At 35.3% G+C, this 20,252-nt stretch overlaps 6 protein-coding genes across 6 annotated transcripts; 3 read left to right on the top strand and 3 right to left on the bottom strand.

The window, feature by feature from the left end:
* The first annotated feature begins 6,025 nt into the window (after nt 1-6,025).
* LOC126761713 (larval cuticle protein 65Ab1-like) lies at nt 6,026-6,448 on the top strand. The gene is given in 1 exon segment (XM_050478080.1): nt 6,026-6,448. A coding segment is annotated over 1 exon segment (399 nt). The 3' UTR covers nt 6,425-6,448.
* A 1,696-nt stretch (nt 6,449-8,144) lies between these two features.
* On the top strand, nt 8,145-8,690 carry LOC126761987 (larval cuticle protein 65Ab1-like). Its single transcript, XM_050478444.1, has 2 exons — nt 8,145-8,329; nt 8,390-8,690. Exons 1-2 carry the CDS (start codon nt 8,220-8,222, stop codon nt 8,595-8,597), a joined length of 318 nt encoding a protein of 105 aa, XP_050334401.1. The 5' UTR covers nt 8,145-8,219; the 3' UTR covers nt 8,598-8,690.
* Nucleotides 8,691-10,004: 1,314 nt separating this feature from the next.
* Nucleotides 10,005-10,734, bottom strand: LOC126762486 (larval cuticle protein 65Ag1-like). The gene is made up of 2 exons (XM_050479262.1): nt 10,474-10,734; nt 10,005-10,388 (listed from the first exon to the last, which is right to left on the bottom strand). The coding sequence occupies exons 1-2, from the start codon at nt 10,599-10,601 to the stop codon at nt 10,190-10,192; spliced, it is 327 nt and encodes a 108-aa protein (XP_050335219.1). The 5' UTR covers nt 10,602-10,734; the 3' UTR covers nt 10,005-10,189.
* Nucleotides 10,735-13,310: 2,576 nt separating this feature from the next.
* Nucleotides 13,311-13,722, bottom strand: LOC126761228 (larval cuticle protein 65Ag1-like). Its single transcript, XM_050477218.1, has 2 exons — nt 13,597-13,722; nt 13,311-13,510 (listed from the first exon to the last, which is right to left on the bottom strand). The coding sequence occupies exons 1-2, from the start codon at nt 13,710-13,712 to the stop codon at nt 13,321-13,323; spliced, it is 306 nt and encodes a 101-aa protein (XP_050333175.1). The 5' UTR covers nt 13,713-13,722; the 3' UTR covers nt 13,311-13,320.
* Nucleotides 13,723-17,390: 3,668 nt separating this feature from the next.
* On the bottom strand, nt 17,391-17,778 carry LOC126761229 (larval cuticle protein 65Ag1-like). Its single transcript, XM_050477219.1, has 2 exons — nt 17,663-17,778; nt 17,391-17,583 (listed from the first exon to the last, which is right to left on the bottom strand). The coding sequence occupies exons 1-2, from the start codon at nt 17,776-17,778 to the stop codon at nt 17,394-17,396; spliced, it is 306 nt and encodes a 101-aa protein (XP_050333176.1). The 3' UTR covers nt 17,391-17,393.
* A 1,566-nt stretch (nt 17,779-19,344) lies between these two features.
* On the top strand, nt 19,345-19,743 carry LOC126761462 (larval cuticle protein 65Ag1-like). Its single transcript, XM_050477635.1, has 2 exons — nt 19,345-19,460; nt 19,554-19,743. Exons 1-2 carry the CDS (start codon nt 19,345-19,347, stop codon nt 19,741-19,743), a joined length of 306 nt encoding a protein of 101 aa, XP_050333592.1.
* Nucleotides 19,744-20,252: the final 509 nt, after the last annotated feature.

Below are 20,252 nucleotides of genomic sequence, written 5' to 3'. Positions count from 1 at the left end.
AACTTATTAAAAGTCGCCGTGTAAAAATGTTGTTAGTTCGCAAGCGTCTAAATTGATCAGCCATATACACCAACATGGTAGATACATACAATATTATAAACAAAACCGGCTTAGTTTTTGTGAATAATATGTTAAACGATATTAAAGTAAAACTGGAACTATTAGTAAATTTTATTATACGGATACATGTGTATACTTATATATAGTATAAATAATAGTTGCAGACAGAGGCAGGAAGTGCCGGTTGCAAATGTCAAAAAAATTAAACAAAATATCTCTTAGAGCAGTATAAAATAGCACAAGGCTTTTAATGAGTTCTACAGAGAGCCAGCAACGTGATTTGTAAGAACACATAAAAGCCGGAGAAGCAAATAATCAAATTATAAGCTATCATGAAACTTTTATTCGTATTTTTCTGCCTGCTGGCTGTGGTTTTGGCACAAATAAATTACGATTCGAGTCCCGATAATTTAGAGTTTGGGCCAGGTTTTCAATCGCAAGGCCCCGCGGATGAGGGTTATGCTGCCGGTGAAGATCTTTTGCTGCCTCCACTTGAAGAAAATGAAAACGCCTACTGATTAACTGTATTTAACATCGAAATTCGAAATAGTGAAATTAATTGAGGGATGAGCAGAAAATTATTAAATAAAAATTGTTGTTAGTATATTTTAAGTATTATTAAGGAATAATTAAAGGTTTCGTCCATCACGATCTGTTTCGAACTATTTTGTAGAAAAAATGTGAAATAGATACAGAATATAATTCAAAAATATGTAATTGCAAAATTGTAGCATCACCAGTGTTAAGTACAATATCGTTTCCACAGTGTCGGGAACAAAGATTTGTTTATGTTTATTTTATAAAAATTATGTTCCAAATAAATTTTGAGTTTTTTTGCTTGAATTACATACATCAATTTATGGAAATACCAGCTGACTCCACAGCCGTTCTCCTGCGTAAAATTATGTGTTTTGAAATGAAAAGAAAATTTAATTTATCATTTCATATGTTTTTCAATGTAACGTTGCTTGATAAATAAAATTTTTTGGTTTCTGTTCCGGTAGAACCCCCCTACCCCCCCGCCGGGGGAAGTAGAGGAAGAGGAAGACGTCCACTCCGTTGGAAGGACCAAGTGGAGAAGGACCTGACTTCGCTTGGAATATCCAATTGGCGCCACGTAGCGAAAAGAAGAAACGACTGGCGCGCTGTTGTTAACTCGGCTATAATCGCGTAAGCGGTGTCTACGCCACTTAAGAAGAAGAAGAAGAAGTTCCGGTGTACAGAAAAGACTATCCTGTGTCCTGTTGATTGTCATCTCAAATGCAATTTTCACTGGAAACGGAATGCGTTTGAATTGAAATGGCAAATCGTTAGAACTCAAAAGAATTCGTAGAATCAAGCATTCTGCCCCCTTGTATTCGATAGCGCAGATTGCGAAACATAATAACGACAGATCCAACTTTGAGACGCAAATGATGTGGAGGCATACTAAGCCTCTTCAAGGAATTTAGAAATTCCACTGGATAATTCACGGCGTCGTCTTCATTGGCAGGACGATCGATCGATTTGTAGGAACGCACGTCTCCCGGAATTTGACTTTGAATCTTCCAGTTTAAGTCAACATCGGCATTTTTGGTAGCTAACATTGCGCGTGCACTTAAGGAATCGTAGTTACGATAATTTGCCCAATGTCCGATCATTCGTGATGAGTACATCTTTCGCGAATTGATAAACGGCGGATGGCATTGATATCAAACCACCGGTAGTATCAACCGGAATTAACCCATCCAATCCAATTTTTAGCGAAGACGATGTAAAATGTCTTCGGCAATGTCATAATAATTGACGCGATTTGATGATATCGAAATGAGTGCGAACTTCATTTTCATTCCAGTGATTAAACAATTGTAATTGCTGCTTACTTCTCCAAAACTTTCATTCAGTACGCAATGAATCAAATAAAGTTGGATTACTGACGGGTGGATTGTGTAAAGCATTAGTGGAGAATACACCTTGATGTCAATCTACTGGTTGGCCTTGCTTTCTACGCAACTATTCAAGGTATTTTCGAATAGAACAATGTTCTCGCAAACGGATTACTGACAAAAGTTGAGAAAAAACTCGTAAATGTTAATTTTGTTGCTGGCGGTGTATCAACTGGCTGTGCTGTATTCTCTAGGTTGAAATACACTCTTTGGCCAAATTAACTGCGAGACGCACAACAGTCGGAAAACGTTCATGAATTGCAAAAGTAAATGTCCTTCAAAGCGCTTTATTGCAGTTCAGGTATCGACCGTATCGTTCAAGACCAATAACCGCCATGTTGCTTCCTTTGGTGACGTAATTATAAACGTATTTTATCGATTACACCGAACTGCAATACTCAACATTGATATGAGTTTTCAATGTGAATTATACAATAATGGTGAATATAGTACGATCCGTGGGTTGTCAACTTCGATATTCACTATCCTAAATTTAATGCTGAATGTTCTGCCATTGTCATCTGGTGAGCGACGCCGATAGAGTGGATATCTATCATTTCTAGTTTCTGTTTCCAAAAGAAAAGCACGTAGATAGTGTTTCGTGCATTTATTGTCAGACATACAAACCGAAGTGGGATTGTAGTGTCCGCAAAGTCCATGAACCATATTGGATTGCATCAGGAATTTCCGCAGAAATGAGTTCATCAATTTTATCTGGTGTAACCACCATTCAAAGAAGAATGTGTGCGCGCGGCAAACCTCTCTTTTGCCACTCAACAGAGTACATCTAGCATCTAACAGCACCACATATACGTTGCTTCAAGATAAAGTCCATCAAACATCGTAACTGTTGTTTGAAAAGTCGTGCTGTGACATCATGACGATCGCTTGCTGATTGACCGAGATCCATAATTCCGCACGTATGTCATTGCGTTTTGGGAGTTGCCTTTTCTTGGGCTGACATACGTTGATGGCCAAAAGAACGCCGACCAATATTAGCGCGACCTCTTCGTGGCTTCGTAACAAATTTCAATATGCAATTGATCTCTTTGTGTGAAAAACAAGTAAAGTTTTCACTGAATAATTTTCAATAATTTTTCTTTTGAATAGCCGGAATAAAAAAGCATGCGACCGAAACTGAATGAATCAAATAATTTACAAATCAAAATATTGAAAAACAAAACAAACAAAAATTGAAAAAAAAATGTGTACGAAAAAAAATGACTTTTTGGAAACACCCAATTTTCCGGCTTTTTCTCATGAAAAATTTAAAGTATTTTAATTTTTAAACTTTCATCAAGATTGGTGCAGCCGTTCTCTTAGCGTTACTAACAAACAAGCATTCATTCGCTTGTATGGGAAAAATAAAAGGGCTGTTTTTAGGGGTTCTCCGGTAATTATTTGAATTTTTCTTGCCGTTAAAATCATCCTTGAACCTCAACGAAGCTTTTAAAAAAAGAATTGGCAAAATTGGTCCAGGCGTTGTTGAGTTATGCGCTTAGCAACACATTTTGCGATTCATTTTTATATTCATATGTATGTATGTATGTATAAGAAGATATTTTATTTTTGTTAAATACATTTTATTTGCAATCTATTTTAGTAAATAATAAGCAAATTTGATAACAAAACCAAAAATTGAAATTGTAGTCTACATGAAGCAAGCTTATTTAAAGAAGAGCTAAGTTCAGGTGCAACCAAACACTTTATACTCTTGCAACTTGCAAAAATTGAAACCAGGGAAATACTTTAAGGTATAAAAAGTCAACCAAACGATCAGAGTCCAAGCAATTTTTATATATATGTATATACACACTATATATAAATTATACACTGACCTACATATATATTCGGCATACGGTTTGTTGGAAAAACGAAAATCATTATACATATGTAGTAAGACATATTATGGTAGTATGTAGGGCACCTGGAGAGTCAGGACACACATTTTCGCGCGGCTTGTTTCTGTGAGTGGTGGTGCAAGCTGAAAATGGAGTGTTCGTTAGAACAGAGGTACGCGATTAAATTCTGTATGAAACCCGGTAATTTTATAAAAATCTGTGGTTCATGTCATTATGTCATTGTGAAAGCGACCCCCAAATTTTGAATAACCTAATCACAGGTGACGAGTCATGGATCTTTGATTTCTTCTTTGTTTCCTTGCCTGAAAAGGCCGATGAAAGGCAAGCATTTTGTGACGACAGAGTGATCCAAGCAGCATGTACCTCGGCTCCCAAGGCCAATCCGGAGAATGCCTTCCGTTACGCCTTCAATGTTTTGACAGTTTTTAAAGAATTGTAACAATTGGTTCCATTAATTTAGTCGCAATCGGTTAAGCGGATGCCGATATATGTATGTGCTTTTACCAAAAAGTGGGCGGTGCTACGCCCATTGTCCAATTTTGTATGTAAAATTTAATGTCTCTGGCGTATTTAGGGACTGATTTTTCACTGTTTTAGTAGTTTTTAACTATACCGTTTAATGGGGAGGAAGCAGGGTTATCTTCCGATTTCATCCATTTTCACACTGATGGTGGGAGTTCCTACAATATTTACTCTAAGCAAACCTGATTGTTGTATCTTTAGTGGTATAGGAGATACCTATGTGCATTATACTTATTAGAGGTCGAGACCACGACAACTTTTTCTGATTTTTTTGCCCAACGGTGTCCCTTGCTAATGGAATGTCTTTTTGTACTAAGGAACCCGCATACCAAATTTCATCTAAATTTTAATTGTTTATTACAGCTAGTATATGTACTATATATCAAACCTAAAACGTAACCGTTTAACAGTTAGCAAGCAACGGAAAGCGCTTTGCTGGTTCTTTCTAGCCAAGTTGTTTGACTTTATCATAAAGTTTATCATTTTTGATGTTATGCATAGTCAGGACGTTTTGACATTCGAGCGTTGTTTACAGTGCATATTAATTTTTACAACTTTCGAAGAAAGAAAATATGTAGATCTTAAAGAGAATATTTTGAAAAACATTAAAACGATTTTCAATGATTATAATTTTTTTTTGTTTTCTGGTCCCGAAATATAAAAAGCGGCACTTGTATATGTAATAAAAGTTCAATCAAAAGGAAGAAATATAGTATATTGGGTACATGAAGAAGAAGAGAAGGAGAGCGATGTAATTATACTAGCTATACGATGTTTAGAAAAATGTATGTACGTGGGAGCTAGACCAATTGACTGCTATCTACACGATATAATGAGGATTGGATTACTGGTGAACCGTGAAATAGATTTTTACTATATATGGACTAATATATAATGATCAATATACTGGTATATGTCAAAAAATAACAATGATAGCCGTTCTCATATATGTATATAAGTTATATAGTATGAGACCTTAAAAAGAAACAATACCAGGTTGCAAAACAGTATTTTTACAAGAATTGATATGTGTCGTAATATCTAGTTCCAAATCTGTACAAGTTGTAGAAGTAGTTCCCGAGGTATTAAATTTAACCAACAAGAAGGCAAGCTGCTGACATTCTTCGTTAGACAGTTTACCGCGAATATTGGGAATTATTACGATTAACAGTTCCAGGACTGCTGAGTATAATTCCAAATGGGGTTTAATATGGAAAAAATAACGTATTAAAAAATTAAATAAAAAAATGTAAAAGTTTCTAACGAACGATTTTGAAAACTGCTCCTGCGATATAAATGTTATAACCGATTGCTCATGGCCTGGTGGAATACGTTAATTTTTTATAGCAATTGAAGCGAATTTGCATAAAAATGTTTGAAATAAACGGCAAATAATTTTATATTTAGACAATTTTATTATTTCAGAAGAATGATGCGAGAACACAGTGAAAGATGCCATAATAAAATAAGAGAATAAAACTGGAAATATGAGCGCTTCTAGTATGCATTATGCAGCTTATGCAATCCCACCGATACAATCTGGTCAATATAACGGGTTCATGATTAAAACCAGATTTAGAATTGGTTAAAAATAAATATAAAATATAATTTCTTGAGTGCTGATTAGAGAAATTTATGCAGCTGGAATAATATAAAATGCCCGAATGAGTTGAGAAAGTTATCCACTAAGTTGACAACGTTTATCGCAGCAACATAGCTCCATCGCAAAACAAACCAATCACCATGAAAGCCGCTATCATCTTCGCTTGCCTTTTGGCCGTTGCCTTCGCTCGTCCTGAAGCTGAGATCGTCAAACAAGATTCCGATGTCGGACCCGAGAGCTACTCATTCGATGTCCAGACCAGTGATGGTACCCAAAAGAGCGAAGCTGGAAAATTGAAGAACGTTGGCAGTGAAAACGAGGCTATCGATGTTACTGGCAGCTACTCATGGGTTGATGAGAAGACTGGCGAGAAATTCACCGTCACCTACGTTGCTAACGAGAACGGTTTCCAACCTTCAGGTGCTCATTTGCCCGTTCCCCCAGTTGTTTAAATTGTTGACGTGACGAAGTTAATGTTTATTCTAATGTAGGGTTTTTTATACTGTAAATAAATTGAATGCAATTTTTGAAAATCGAAATACTTTAATTCTAGATTTTTGCTTGAGTGCAAGAGAGGTATCTAAAAATATATATGTACATCATGTTTACTGTTTATAATCGAGCAATTGTGAACTTTATAAAATGTTAGGTGGTAATAATAAGACACTAGCAATCGGCATTGGCAGAAGGGAAAACATGGGCGGAGGTTACTGAAATGCTAAAATATTACATTGGTGAGTTAACAGCCTTCAGCAGGTTGAAACAGAATATATGTAACTGCTCTTATTCTCATGGGAGTCCAACCGTGCATTTTAGCGACCGCAATGAACTCTTCGGCATTTCTATTTGTGTTTTCAGCTATCAAAGAACTTCGTTAGGAACACCTTTTATAAATCACCCAATCACCCCACATAGTAATTTTGTCTGGTTGCAAGGGCGCGTAAAAAGTCTCCAAAAATTTGCTCGTTCTAAAAATACGTTAGCTTTTTAGATATGCAGAAAGTTTGCCTCGTAGAACAATATCCTTTTAAGGGGGAGTAGAGTTAATTCGTATAAAACAAAACCAATTCTTATGATTTCTTTTTGTGAAGCAGTTAAAATATATTCACCAATGGTACATTATAATATTTATTACATATATTGTCAATAGTCAAACCAATATGACATTTGAAGAATATTCTGTTAAATTTTCTTGGAGAAATATTAAAAAATATGCCAATGCTAGCAGGTATTGGAATGAGGAATGAAAAAAGTACACTTTCGTTACTCCTTATAACTCGATGCTGAGTCATCCGATTCATTCGTTAGGTAATGGCCATTTCTTTAATTTTAGTTTTTCAAACTTGGCTCAGTGATGCCCGAACTTCTTCAAACCGCTTGAAACTTCCTACTGTGAGCCAAATACTGCGACTGACTTTTTCAAGTTGGGAAAGAAAAGAACTCGCACTAGCCCAGATCTGAAGAACATGGTGAATGGGATGCGATTCATGCCTCTATTCGTAAAAATTGGCAGTAACAACTGCGGAAAGGTGAGCAGGAGGAGCACTTTTTTCTTAGCCAAATGTGGTACTTTTTCAGCAGCATTCAATACGAAATTCTGGACTTACGCCACTCAATCTGCGACAACGCTAAAACTTCCAATCAATGCATTCCAATCAATGAATTCTCACTGGACAATCGATAAAGATAGCAGATTCTAACACTTTTGTCGACGCGAAGTGTTTATCGGAACGCACACAGATAATACTACCTTAAGATTTGCATTTATTTTTACTATATCTTTTGTTTGTATATTTGAATAAAGAAATCAAAATGAAGAGAAACCGTTCTCATTTAAGATTTCCTTTAAAAAAATTGGCATACGCTAATATTTATTACTGTTAGCTTTTAACGCATTAAAAGAAATGAACTGACAGCTTTTAGGAATTTTAATACAACAGAACTTTCTAAGAAGAAACGAGTTTTCAATAGAACAATAAACCTTTTTGTTTTCTCCTGTAGACATTTGCATCAAGTTAATTAACAACAAATTCAAAATTAATTGAAACTCCGGTGTAAGTAAACAAAAATTAAGTTCCAGCGCAATTAGCTTGATATAAAATTAAATAAATGTACATAAGAGTATTGGCATATAGGCAGAAAAGTCGAGTATAAATAAAAGCGGCGGAGTTTTAATTGCATTCAAAAAGTTCTAAGCTTTCGACAAGTTTACAAGCAACGCTTTGACTTCGAAAGTAATCTGTTATAATGAAGTTCGTAATTTTGTGTGTTGCCATTTTCGTATTGGTCTCAGCACGGCCTGATGTGGAAATCATCAAATCTGAGTCTGATGTACAACCTGATCATTATACCTTTGAGTAAGTAAAATACTAGTATGGCTTTGCCGACGCGTATTATATTTAATTTTAAAAATCTAGCTTGGAGACCAGCGATGGCACTAGCAGACACGAAGAGGGCGTCGTTAAGGATGCTGGCACCGATCATGCAGCTATAAGCGTACAAGGCTCCTTCAGTTATAAAGATGAAAAGGACGGTAAACAATATTCCGTTAGCTACATCGCCGACGAGAACGGTTTCCAACCGACCGGCGAACATCTCCCACCATTGCCTGCAATCCAGCATTGAACTGATATTTCAAGCAAAACATATCAACTTGAATTTACTACTTTTTCTCTTTCTTTAGCAATAATTGCAGTTAAATAAATCAGCAGCAAAAAATGCAATAAACGCAATTTTATTTGAGAACAATACCCAACTTCAATAGAGGATTGCAATCTATTTCGTCTGTCACCATAACCCATTGAATGTACATGTTTATGGACACTTTTGGGAAATACGCGCTTTCAGTGATTCGAAGGACACCATTCAAAAAACCTGTCTTCCCTACTTATTATGCACTAAATATGGTATCATATAGGTATCTTGAGGAACTCTCTTTGCGTTCTGTCGGCTCTGGTCAATAATTCGAAGGGTTCGATTGAATCCGCTGCACAACAGTTGGCGTTTTGTCTTTGAACCTCAAATATTGTAATCGAAATGGATCAATATAACCGTAATCAAAATTGAACGAGGTGGGGAAATTCTTATATTGTTTTATAACATGTACATTAGGGTGTTTTTTTTTTGAACTATTAATTTTTTCACGATTGTAGTGTATTTTCTGTGGAAAATGTTTACATGCCTTGGTCCAGTACTTAATGTTAATATTAAGAGCTAAAATTTTCAGGGAATTTGCAAGGAAATTTCGTGACGGGACTGAAAAAAAATAATAGTTTAAAAAACAAAACACCCTAATATACATATATGAGTATCATACTGCACCCATTCCATCATTTCGGTAAAAATGTAAACAAATGAAGTACGAATGTTTTTGTAAATCCATTACGTTAAGTTACGACTTCAATATTATCAGAGATCTCACTTGGACAACTTAGAAAATCAGTCGATTGTGTTATCTCCTGTATATTATAGATTCTTCCAAATTGAAAAGAAAGTTCAAACACTTTCTTGCAGTCACTGAGGAGCGGGTTTTCGCCGACTGCCTGCTAACCACAGGCGAGGTCCATTGATCTAGTATTTGAACTTATGCCAATGGAGATTCACCTCACTCCCATTCCAATGTGAAAAGACAAAGGCTACCTCGTCGTCGGCTCTGCAGTTGCCAACGATTCTTCTATGACCAGGCACCCAAGTGAGACTAATAATGAAGTAGCTTCATGTTATTTCCAGTGAGGACAGACATTTCTTAATCAGCTTTGAGCGCACAATTAGCGAGCCGAGCACCAGTATTGCCGCTTTGCTGTCGGAGTGTATCCTCACGTCTCTGAAAGAGGCTGCACTTCGTAGCTGTTCGTCTATCGCCACCATTCGCCAAAAATCCACTAGAAGACTGTATGTTAGTAAATATACGTACGTACATATTTCCATATAAATTACTCCGCGTTGTTTTATACACCTTTCTTTCAATGCTTACATCAACAGTCTCACTGAATCAAAATAATCGATAGCTGTTAAAATAATTAAAATTCATAATTTTGTTTAGCTTTTTTGTATATTTCATACTGTTGCGTTTGACTTTCTAATACTTATATTATTTCTTCTATGACTACATGTAAAATACCCGTACAAAAATATATAACTCTTGGATTTCTCTAGCTACTAATTCTGTGGACAATTCTATGAACTCTTCCGTTATGCCTTGGGGACTCAAAGGATTTTTAGTGAATACCCACATTGGGTAAATGAGCACCTTCGGGCTGGAAGCCATTCTCATCGGCAATATAGTTAACGGTATATGTTTGGCCATCATCAGCGACAAATGAATATGAACCGCGCACAACAATTGTCTCATCCTCGGCGCCGATGTTTTTCAATTGACCTTCCTCATTGTGAGTCTTACCATCGCTGGTTTCCAAACTGGAAGAAAAATATTCACTTTAGTTAATCAGTTGCTAATGTGGGGTTCGTTGGGCATTTGCCCACGTTTTCGTCCAGCACTTACGCGAACGAGTAACCATCAGGCTTCACATCCGAATCCAAGCGCAAAATTTGCGCCTGCGATGGATCATCGATGGGCACAGCCACGACGACGGCAATGAAAAATGCGGCGAACACAATAGCGATTTTCATTTTTGTTTTGATATTTATAAATATTCGAGTATACTGATTTGTAGGATATTTCCAAAAGATTCTGTTATTGCGCACTAAACTACACGGGCCGTACACACGCTTGACCAAGTTGATGACTTATGATTGCTGACCAACTACGCAACACCAATTTATAGCGTTTCGACGACTAGGCCAAAACAATGATAGAATTATACTATAATAGACTATTATTTAGCTAAATAACAAAAACAAAACAAACAACTAAGAGTAAACCGTGTAAAATGTAGTGTTTGCATAGATGAGCGGCGAAATCTCAATAATAATAACAATAACTAGTAAGTATAATTACTGGTCCCCGAAAACTATATAAGCTGACAAGTTTTATATTTTTTCTATAATTAATACACTCATCAGGTGAGCCAAACGCGCATTAAACCCAAGCACACACACACACAAACTGTTTGGAAAAAACGCAATGGATTTTGCGTGTATTGCTGATGGCGCATGCAACTCAGCTTCGGTTTTTCGCTTCTGTGTATTTGTGTCTGAAAAATAAAGTAATTCATTGCATATTTGGTGCCTCGCATTTTGTAAAAATTTTTATTTAGTTTTTATGGGTTTCAAAATATTTAAACTTTTCAAAATTGTTTCTCTAATACATACAACACGGCGCCGAAATGTAGGCAACAGTAATGAGATATTTCGAGTAGAAGTCAAATTAGAATTACTGTTTAGAAAAAAAATTAACAAATAACTTTATGTTTAATGTAATATCTATATCTATATCTATATCTATATCTATATCTATATCTATATCTATATCTATATCTATATCTATATCTATATCTATATCTATATCTATATCTATATCTATATCTATATCTATATCTATATCTATATCTATATCTATATCTATATCTATATCTATATCTATATCTATATCTATATCTATATCTATATCTATATCTATATCTATATCTATATCTATATCTATATCTATATCTATATCTATATCTATATCTATATCTATATCTATATCTATATCTATATCTATATCTATATCTATATCTATATCTATATCTATATCTATATATATATATATATATATATATCTATATCTATATCTATATCTATATCTATATCTATATCTAAATCTATATATATATATATATATATATCTCGAACATAAAATATATAAATCTGTTTTGCGGAGTTTTAGAGTATTATAAATTTTATTACGGCGCAACCGTTTCCATAACGCAGCCTTGAAGACCTTAGTTTTGCAGGCGTACACTTATGTACACATAAAAGTGTAAACAAAAACCATATTTGTCATCCTCAGTTCAAAGTGCTTGTTGTAGATAAAGCCGTCATATTAGTGGCGGTAGTAAAATTAATTTTTTGTTCATTAACCTACACATTCATACACAAACACACGAGTATACGACATGCCGTTGCTTTGCATGCAACTCAAGCAGCTATTGAAGATGGGGTTTTGTCTAAAAATCGGTTATTAGCATTTTTACCGAATTAATCATTTTAATTTGGCATATCTCATTTCTAGATTCCTATAACTCTGTTTCTTCGTCAAATTATTTATTATTTTAGAAATATTACTACTACATACGTACTTATAGCAATATACATACATCCATATGTATGAGCAAGCAAGCGATTTGACTAATTAATTAATGACTTCATTATTCGGAAATTTAAAAATGTCAAAAAAATTTATTTTAATAATATTTGGAATATAGTATATATTTTTTTGACATATTTTCGAACTGTGTCGGTACATAGAAGCCTTTTAAGGTAAATTTTGATTAAAATAGTTAAAAATATATTAAAACCTTCTTTATAAAATTTTACGATATTTTTTTCACAAATGCCTCTACAGGGAGAGGGCTATAACATACCATTAAGCTACTTCATTATCAGACCCGTTTGAGTGCCGGGTCATAGAGGAATCGCTATTAACTGCAAAGCCGATAAGCTAGCCACGAGGGACACCCTTGTCTCTCTCATAATGGAATGGGACCGATATGGATCTCCCTTGTCATCTTTACTTTTAACTTGTTCACCTCGCGTGCGTTTAGCTGGCGTTGGTCTACGACCAGCTTCTGTGAGACTGCGAAATCCTCTCGACCTAGACTAGAGCAGTGTAGAATTATCAAAGTTGTATGGACCAATGGGAAATGGAAACTTTCACTTTTTTCTCCATTGTCCTGCCTTTGCAAGACCAAGGTTGAAACATCTCGGCAGTCTTACTTTCGGTGAACCAGGAGACGTAGCCGAAACCTCATGTAATCTCACCAAGGTACCTCAAAGTTTTATTTTCCTTCATTCAATTTATGAAAATTTATTTCGGTTTTGCACCTTCATTGTGCTGTTTTTATTTTATCCTTTTCATAACGTTTTCATAACGCTGGCAAGATGTTACCTTTATATTCGAGTAATACGTAATTGTGATCACGTTATGTATCCTGCAGCTGAAGAGATTATTAACATATATCAGGCAAACTTACGCTTTGAGTTCGCAAAATAAGATAACGTGTGAGGAGGTCGTTCAATGTCAAAAAGGACTCGTTGTTCAGATCTCGTGCTGGCGTTTTCAATTACAACCCATAAGGTTTATTAAACTTCAAAGCAAATATTAAATTTATATTCGTCTCTTCTTTATTAATTTAATACTAACTTAAACTAGTCAACAAGTAACAAGAAGTAGCGTAATCACAGTAATTTAGGCGACAGGAATATGGGCACCTTGGGGTTGGAAACCATTTTTGTCGGCAATGTAGTCCACTCTGTAGGTCTGACCATCATCTCCGATGTACGAGTAGAAGCCGCGGACAGCGATAGCCTCGTCTTCAGAGCCCAAATCTTGTACCTCACCCTGCTCCTGGGCAGCTTTACCATCACTCGTCTCAACGCTTTAAAGTTAAAGAAGAAGAGGAGGTTACAAATATTTGCATATTGTGCTGTAGAAGTAGAAAGAAGTCCGCGCTTCGAGACTTACTTGTATTGATAGTTCAATGGTTCGACCTGCGAGTCATAACGCAATGTCTCGGCATCCTTTTGTGGAGCTGCGAAGGCAACAGCGAATAAAGCAAAAAACACAATAACGAATTTCATTTTATCTGAAGTGTGAGTGCTGGGCGTGCGCAATCGTTGTGAACGACGTCGAGTTTGTGAATGAATGAAATGCGTCTGCAAAGCATTAGTTTTATAGCGTCTAAATGTAATCGCTAATGTTAACATCAAAAGTGTGTCGTAGGAGTTGCAAGAGATATGTCATGCTAATTAGGGCGACAAGCTACTTAGTGGAAGACCCAAGCTAATGCTGCAACATGGGTTTGTTTTTGGAAAATGAATGCAAATCACATGCAAACTTTTGTATATAGCCGAAAGATATTTTAGTGTCAAACAGGCTTATGCGGCCTGGAGGCAAACCACATGCCGACAGACAACATTTTTGAGTTATCAAATAGACGTGATTATAAATCAATATCGTATTTTTACAGATTTGTGCATGTGTGTATAAAAATAGTTGAATCTTTCTGGTCTGGCAATAAGTTTTTGGATTTGCTACTCCACAAAACAACAACAAATTAATATTATCGGCCTATTTATAAATTTTGTTTTAAATACTGTAAAACGATTTCAGCAAGCCACATGAGTTGAATTACGAATTTCTACATTTTCATACATACAGCTATTGTCAGCTAATTAGAAACGACACCTATTTTGAAGTAAATGATGTTAATTTCCAGTAAATCAGGTATAATTATTGTGTTTTCACTCATTTTATTGAAACCTATGATAAACTTAGTCTCTAATAATAAAAAGTTTTTTTAAAGTTCGTTTTTGTTTTGAAAATTTTAACAGAAATATGTGGAATCAACGATTTGGATGCGACAACTTACAAAAATTTGTTTACTTTCAGTAAGTATTTTGCTGCTTGACCTTTATATTTTAATATGCCTTCATATTGCGAATTGACGTTAAAAGACTCTGACAGCGCACCAATGGCAGCAGTTCTAATTTCGTCACAAAGAACATCCATATTTAGGATATTTTTGGTGCATATAGCTCTTTAAAACATAACCCAGAGATGTTATAGAGAGTTTAAGTCTCACTCTAAAACATTGATTGAATTTTCATTAAAAAACTTTTGTTTCAACTTAGACGTATACTTTGAATTGTTATCTTCCTTATAACAGGCAAATTATCTTCAGTCCATGGCAACTTGACATTTTTTAGGATTTCGACGAATTTCTCCTTGTTTAAAATTCCATCAATCTAATGGAGTGGACCAACAACATTCCAGATAAAACATCCCCACATCTTGATTGATCCTCCACCATACTCAACCACGCGAACATACCTTCGACCATCAGGACCTACGCGATTAATTTTTATTACATTGTTCCAAACGACACTCCTCCGTCGATTTGGTGACAATATGAGTTGGCAAATTCTACGCGTCGGTTCTACGAATTTTAGTTGGAAATGGGTTGCTGCGTGCTGCCCTGCCGTGAAGTCCAGATTTGACCAAACTCCGGATTCTCTTGGATATTTGGACATTGTTTTCTCCTTGAATTTCATGCAGAATGTCATTGGAAGTCTTTTTTGGGTCTTTTCGCGAGGTAGTATTAATTTTGCGGTTTATTTCTATTGCGTGCAGCCTTGGAAATAGTTTTAAAATTCTATATATGTTTAAAGGCAGTGAAAACAATTTTTGTGAAGCATTTGATATGATTCACAATTTATTTGCACGTCTTTCCAAATTGACGAAGGTCAAAAATATAACTACGTAGAGCAGATGTATGTATATCTGCAGCTTTTTCTCATTCAAAAACTTGAAAAATACAGTTTAATATATTTTAAACTACAACTTTGAAACCCACGCTTACTATAAATCAGTAATATTATTAATAAAAATTAACACCTTGAGGTTAATTAGAAGGAAATTACAAATTCCTGTAACCTTACTTAAATTCTCTCACACACTTTTATTATCTAATTTAAATAATTTGTCAATAATTTCATTAGCTTGTCTGCGACGATTCATAGGCAACTCAAAACTTTTTATGAAATTAAATTAATAACCGGGGATTCCTTCAACCTTTACCTCTGGGGCTGGAACTGTTCACAAAATAATTCATCTGCGGCTGTAACTAAGATTCGAATTTGTGAATTTATAGGCAGAATCGGTTATCAACATCTAATATACAGAATCCGTCTGTAGCTAAATCGTTTGTTGTAACTATAAATCAATCGAGTTCAACATTTATAAAATCTGACTATTCAAAGCTTCAGTAGCGCGGAAGGCTATGGAACATTTTTATACTATACTGATAAGAATATTTTGGTTTTGCAGTTACTTAACTGTGTCTGTTATCGGTTAAGATTTTGGTAGAAGCGGCACATTCGTGAGAATTACCAATTTGTTTGAGTAATATTCATAAAAAATTCGGTTGTGATTATGTATAAAAGTCTAAATAAATCTCAAATTTCATTATAGCACAGTTTTATTAATTTATTTATCCAATTAGAAAACCAACGGAAACCAACGGTTTAATTCCTCAAGAGATTAGATCTCATTCGAAAAAGTTGCACAGTCTCAGTACTATATTATTTTTAAAATCGTTTGTAGACGCGCATTGCATTCACACGAGCGACACTAGTCCGATTACTTTAGACGCCCAATATTTTGCATATTTTTCATTTCAAATTGTCAAATTTTTGTGCGCGGTGGACAAATATACTTTTGAATAAGTAATTTTTGTTCTTATTGATCTTTTACTAAAATAGTTTTTTATAGAAAGCGTTATTTCATATTTCAATAACAAAAAAAATATAATGTTAATATTCATTTGAAACCGAGCGCTATTGCAACCACGAAAATATTTTTAAAATGAAAGGGGATGTCGAATTGCGGAGCAGAGATCTGTTACGAACAATATTACAAAGAGTGCCCCTCTCCCAAGCTTGCGAGGCACGGTCTCTTCACTTGTCCTCGTCTACTAAAAACCTATTTGGCCGACAAAAGAATTCCATGTGTGATCACTTTCTCACACTGCATCAGATTGTATTGAGTTGAATGGCTTTTTTCTCTCTCTCTCTCTCTCTTTACCCTGCTGGTTTAATCTTTCTTTTTAGTATTACTATAAATTACGTAACCTGAAGAAAATCTATACCTCAAAGAATTTAACTTCCTACAGTTTTGATAGTCAATTATTATCAGACATTTAATTTTAAAGAAGATTATTTTGTCGTTTATTAAGTGTGCCTTGATAATATTTAAGAAATGGAGGGAGCTACAATTGTTAAGTCCACTTCGAAGCGCTATTGTTTTCATTGAATAGCTTCTTTCATTGCAGAATATGTTCGGATATTGACATTGCATTTGAGCGCAGGGTTTTTTAGTTGATGGAAATAGCACCGGAAACCTTATGCTTTGTAGAAATCGTATTTGTTCTAAAGTTCGAAGGGTAGCGGTAGCATTGGTATTGTGAGATGTTATGTGATTATATGATACAAAAAGCACCGTTACAGTTATCAGAGCCTCATTCGAAATAATAATCCAACGTCATCGAATTACTCAAGATATATGTACAAGTGTAACAAATTCACAAGAAGAAAGTTCAGCTGGCCCAACAAAACTAAAAGAGTTAAGCCAAATATATCCCACATTCACAGCAAATATTGAAGAAATCAAATACATTTTTTGACGAATGTTTTTTTGGTGTTTTTTTTAATACTAGCTAAAACTAGTTAACAAGGAACAATAAGTAGTTTCATCACAGTCATTTAGGCAACAGGGATATGGGCGCCTTGAGGTTGGAAACCATTTTTGTCGGCAATGTAGTCCACTCTGTAGGTCTGACCATCATCTCCGATGTACGAGTAGAAGCCGCGGACAGCGATAGCCTCGTCTTCAGAGCCCAAATCTTGCACTACACCCTGTTCTTGGGCAGCTTTTCCATCACTGGTCTCAACGCTTTATAGTTAAAGAAGAAAGAAAAAGAGGAGAATATGAATATTTGCAAATTGTGTTTCAGAAGATGTTCGTGACTTACTTGTATTGATAGTTCAATGGTTCGACCTGCGAGTCATAACGCAATGTCTCGGCATCCTTTTGTGGAGCTGCGAAGGCAACAGCGAATAAAGCAAAAAACACAATAACGAATTTCATTTTATCTGATGTGTGAATGCTGAGCGCTATAAACAACGTTGAGTTTGTGAATGAATAAAATGCGTCTGCAAGCGCTAGTTTTATAATCGTGATCGAACTGCAAAAATCAAATATATGTGGTAGGAGTTGAGAGAGATACGTCATGCAAATTTGTTCGACAAACTAAATAATGAAAGACCCATACTACCGGCAATGCTGCTTAAGCTTTCTGCGATAAAACAAAATTTGAATTGTTACTTGTATACATATAAATTACTTTAAATACATATATCCATATGAAAGGTGATTATGTGACGAGGTAATGGCCGGAATATTTTATATTGTTGTGCGATCCAAAATATGCTGCTGGAGAAGAGTAGTTTAAGGAAAATAATAACATAATTTCTTACGGACCAGTAATAGGTTCAAAGGCTTAAAAGTAATTCTTCCGAAAAATTCTTATTGAAAAAGTTTGTAACAAATAACAGTAAGCGCCGGAGATCCTATAGGTATATATCATATATAAATGATAAACGTGACGAGCTGAGTCGGTTTAACACCGACCATTTGTCTAACCGTCCGTCTGTATAGACGCAAACTAGTCCCTGATTTTAAGAAATACGCCTTTGAAGGGTATTACAGCAGCCAGAACTACAGTTATGTTTGTTTACCTATAAATTTGTTGTAATAAAGAAATTCTGCGAAAATGCGAAGTTTGGTTTGGAAGTTAAAATTATGCACTTAACTTATCAAAACTAATTTATATGCATGTTGTGTGTTAACTAATCACCCACATTCAGTTTAATTTATTTATATATAATTAATTATTCGCATATTAACTAACCACATCAGCTTTGAGTTGTAATACCACACCTACATATGTATTTGAAACATCGATGGTATATACATATGTATGTAATATATGGCCAACATAAGATCGGGTACACACACATGCACAAAACATTTGTAATTTGCGAATTTCATGCTCTGCCATGCCTGCCCTCAGCTCAACCTTTGAAGTGCCGGCATTAGCATTGCTGCCTTACTCGTTTGTGCGCCTGTTTAAATGCGTGAGTATGTGTGTGTGTTTACTTTGTTGGAGTAGGTTGTTGGTTACGAAAACGGTATTGTTATTGAACAAAAGGAAATGAGCGCATAAGAAAACGGGTTCCCAAAAGATGAACGTCACCTTTAGTCGCGGCCAGTTAATGCATTTCAACATTCCGCACATATGAAGCTGCAACGGAACGCCCTTAAAGCTGTGTCCAGCCAAAGCGAAGACAAAATGCCTCGATTTAAAATGAAAACAACAAAAATTAGTAAAACTACTAGAAAGACAAAATGATAAATAAAATTAACAACACCCAGAAAATTGTTGCAATGTCCGCTGCGATATTCAAGATCCACAAATAAACCAAATGAAACTAAAACAAGACCAAATCGTATAACAACAATGCAGAAGACCGTACGTGGCTTTGGGCTGTTATAAATACTCTGTCACATCATCAAATTGTCATCATTAGCTTACCAGCAGTCAACAGCGTTTTAGTAGCTCTTCAAATCGCTCCACATTTATCTTTTGCCAAAATGAAATTCGTCATTGTTTTCGTTGCTCTCTTCGCCGTCGCCATGGCCAACTCCGACCAAGATGCCCAGATCGTGCGTTTGGACTCGAATGTAGAGCCACTGAACTACGAATATGCGTAAGTTGAGCTAAGAAAATACTTTTGTTTTGTAATTGTGTTCTACTTTTGTAAGAACAATCATTAATAAACAAATTGTATTGCTTATTGCAGCCAAGAAACCAGCAACGGCATCAGATCAGAAGAATCTGGAAAGATCAAGAACTTGGGCACCGAACAGGAAGCTATCTCCGTCCAAGGCTCATACTCTTACACCGGTGATGATGGTCAAGTTTACACCGTCAACTACATCGCTGATGAGAACGGTTTCCAACCCCAAGGTGCCCATATTCCAGTTGCTTAATTTGTTTCAAAATTAGCAAAAAGCTGACACGTTGTTGCCTAGTTGTAAATAGTTGAAAAAATAAATATAAAATAATCGATTGTTAAGAAAAACCAAAGAAACATATTTTTTATTAACAACTTTTTAAGTGGCTTAGAAAATATGAGCAATTTTGAATATTATCGACGTTCCTACCAATAAAACATATCAAAGCAGTTGGAGAACTAAAAGAAAACTATCCTATTTATGGTACTTGCACTCGCCTGAAGGCATAAAGGTTCAAATCTTTGTAGTTAAAATTTTATAAAGGGTAGTTAAAGATAGTTTGATATAATGAACTCGATATACATATATAATGTGTACGATTACTGTAATAATATTTAGACCACAGAGCCTCTAATATAACAGCAGCAAACTCCAGAGTTAACATCTGCGCAGACGGCCAAGCAGCAGGGTCAGAAGTGTATTGAGAAGCTGGGCAGAAATCGAGATTTCGTCAGAAGGGACGTCCCTTCTACTGAATGGCAGGT

Source organism: Bactrocera neohumeralis, chromosome 6 (assembly GCF_024586455.1).
Source record: "Bactrocera neohumeralis isolate Rockhampton chromosome 6, APGP_CSIRO_Bneo_wtdbg2-racon-allhic-juicebox.fasta_v2, whole genome shotgun sequence".
NCBI classification, from domain to species: Eukaryota; Metazoa; Arthropoda; class Insecta; order Diptera; family Tephritidae; genus Bactrocera; species Bactrocera neohumeralis.
This window is presented reverse-complemented; position numbering and strand designations above follow the sequence as displayed.

What these genes read in the sequence shown, in the direction of transcription:
- LOC126762486 (XM_050479262.1), bottom strand. Translation starts at nt 10,601, where the DNA reads ATGAAAATCGCTATTGTGTTCGCCGCATTTTTCATTGCCGTCGTCGTG. An exon ending in CCTGATGGTTACTCGTTCGC is followed by an intron (nt 10,389 to 10,473) that starts GTAAGTGCTGGA and finishes TTTTTCTTCCAG; the next exon opens with TTTGGAAACCAGCGATGGTA.
- LOC126761987 (XM_050478444.1), top strand. Translation starts at nt 8,220, where the DNA reads ATGAAGTTCGTAATTTTGTGTGTTGCCATTTTCGTATTGGTCTCAGCA. An exon ending in CCTGATCATTATACCTTTGA is followed by an intron (nt 8,330 to 8,389) that starts GTAAGTAAAATA and finishes TTAAAAATCTAG; the next exon opens with CTTGGAGACCAGCGATGGCA.
- LOC126761229 (XM_050477219.1), bottom strand. Translation starts at nt 17,778, where the DNA reads ATGAAATTCGTTATTGTGTTTTTTGCTTTATTCGCTGTTGCCTTCGCA. An exon ending in CCATTGAACTATCAATACAA is followed by an intron (nt 17,584 to 17,662) that starts GTAAGTCACGAA and finishes TTAACTATAAAG; the next exon opens with CGTTGAGACCAGTGATGGAA.
- LOC126761462 (XM_050477635.1), top strand. Translation starts at nt 19,345, where the DNA reads ATGAAATTCGTCATTGTTTTCGTTGCTCTCTTCGCCGTCGCCATGGCC. An exon ending in CCACTGAACTACGAATATGC is followed by an intron (nt 19,461 to 19,553) that starts GTAAGTTGAGCT and finishes TGCTTATTGCAG; the next exon opens with CCAAGAAACCAGCAACGGCA.
- LOC126761228 (XM_050477218.1), bottom strand. Translation starts at nt 13,712, where the DNA reads ATGAAATTCGTTATTGTGTTTTTTGCTTTATTCGCTGTTGCCTTCGCA. An exon ending in CCATTGAACTATCAATACAA is followed by an intron (nt 13,511 to 13,596) that starts GTAAGTCTCGAA and finishes TTAACTTTAAAG; the next exon opens with CGTTGAGACGAGTGATGGTA.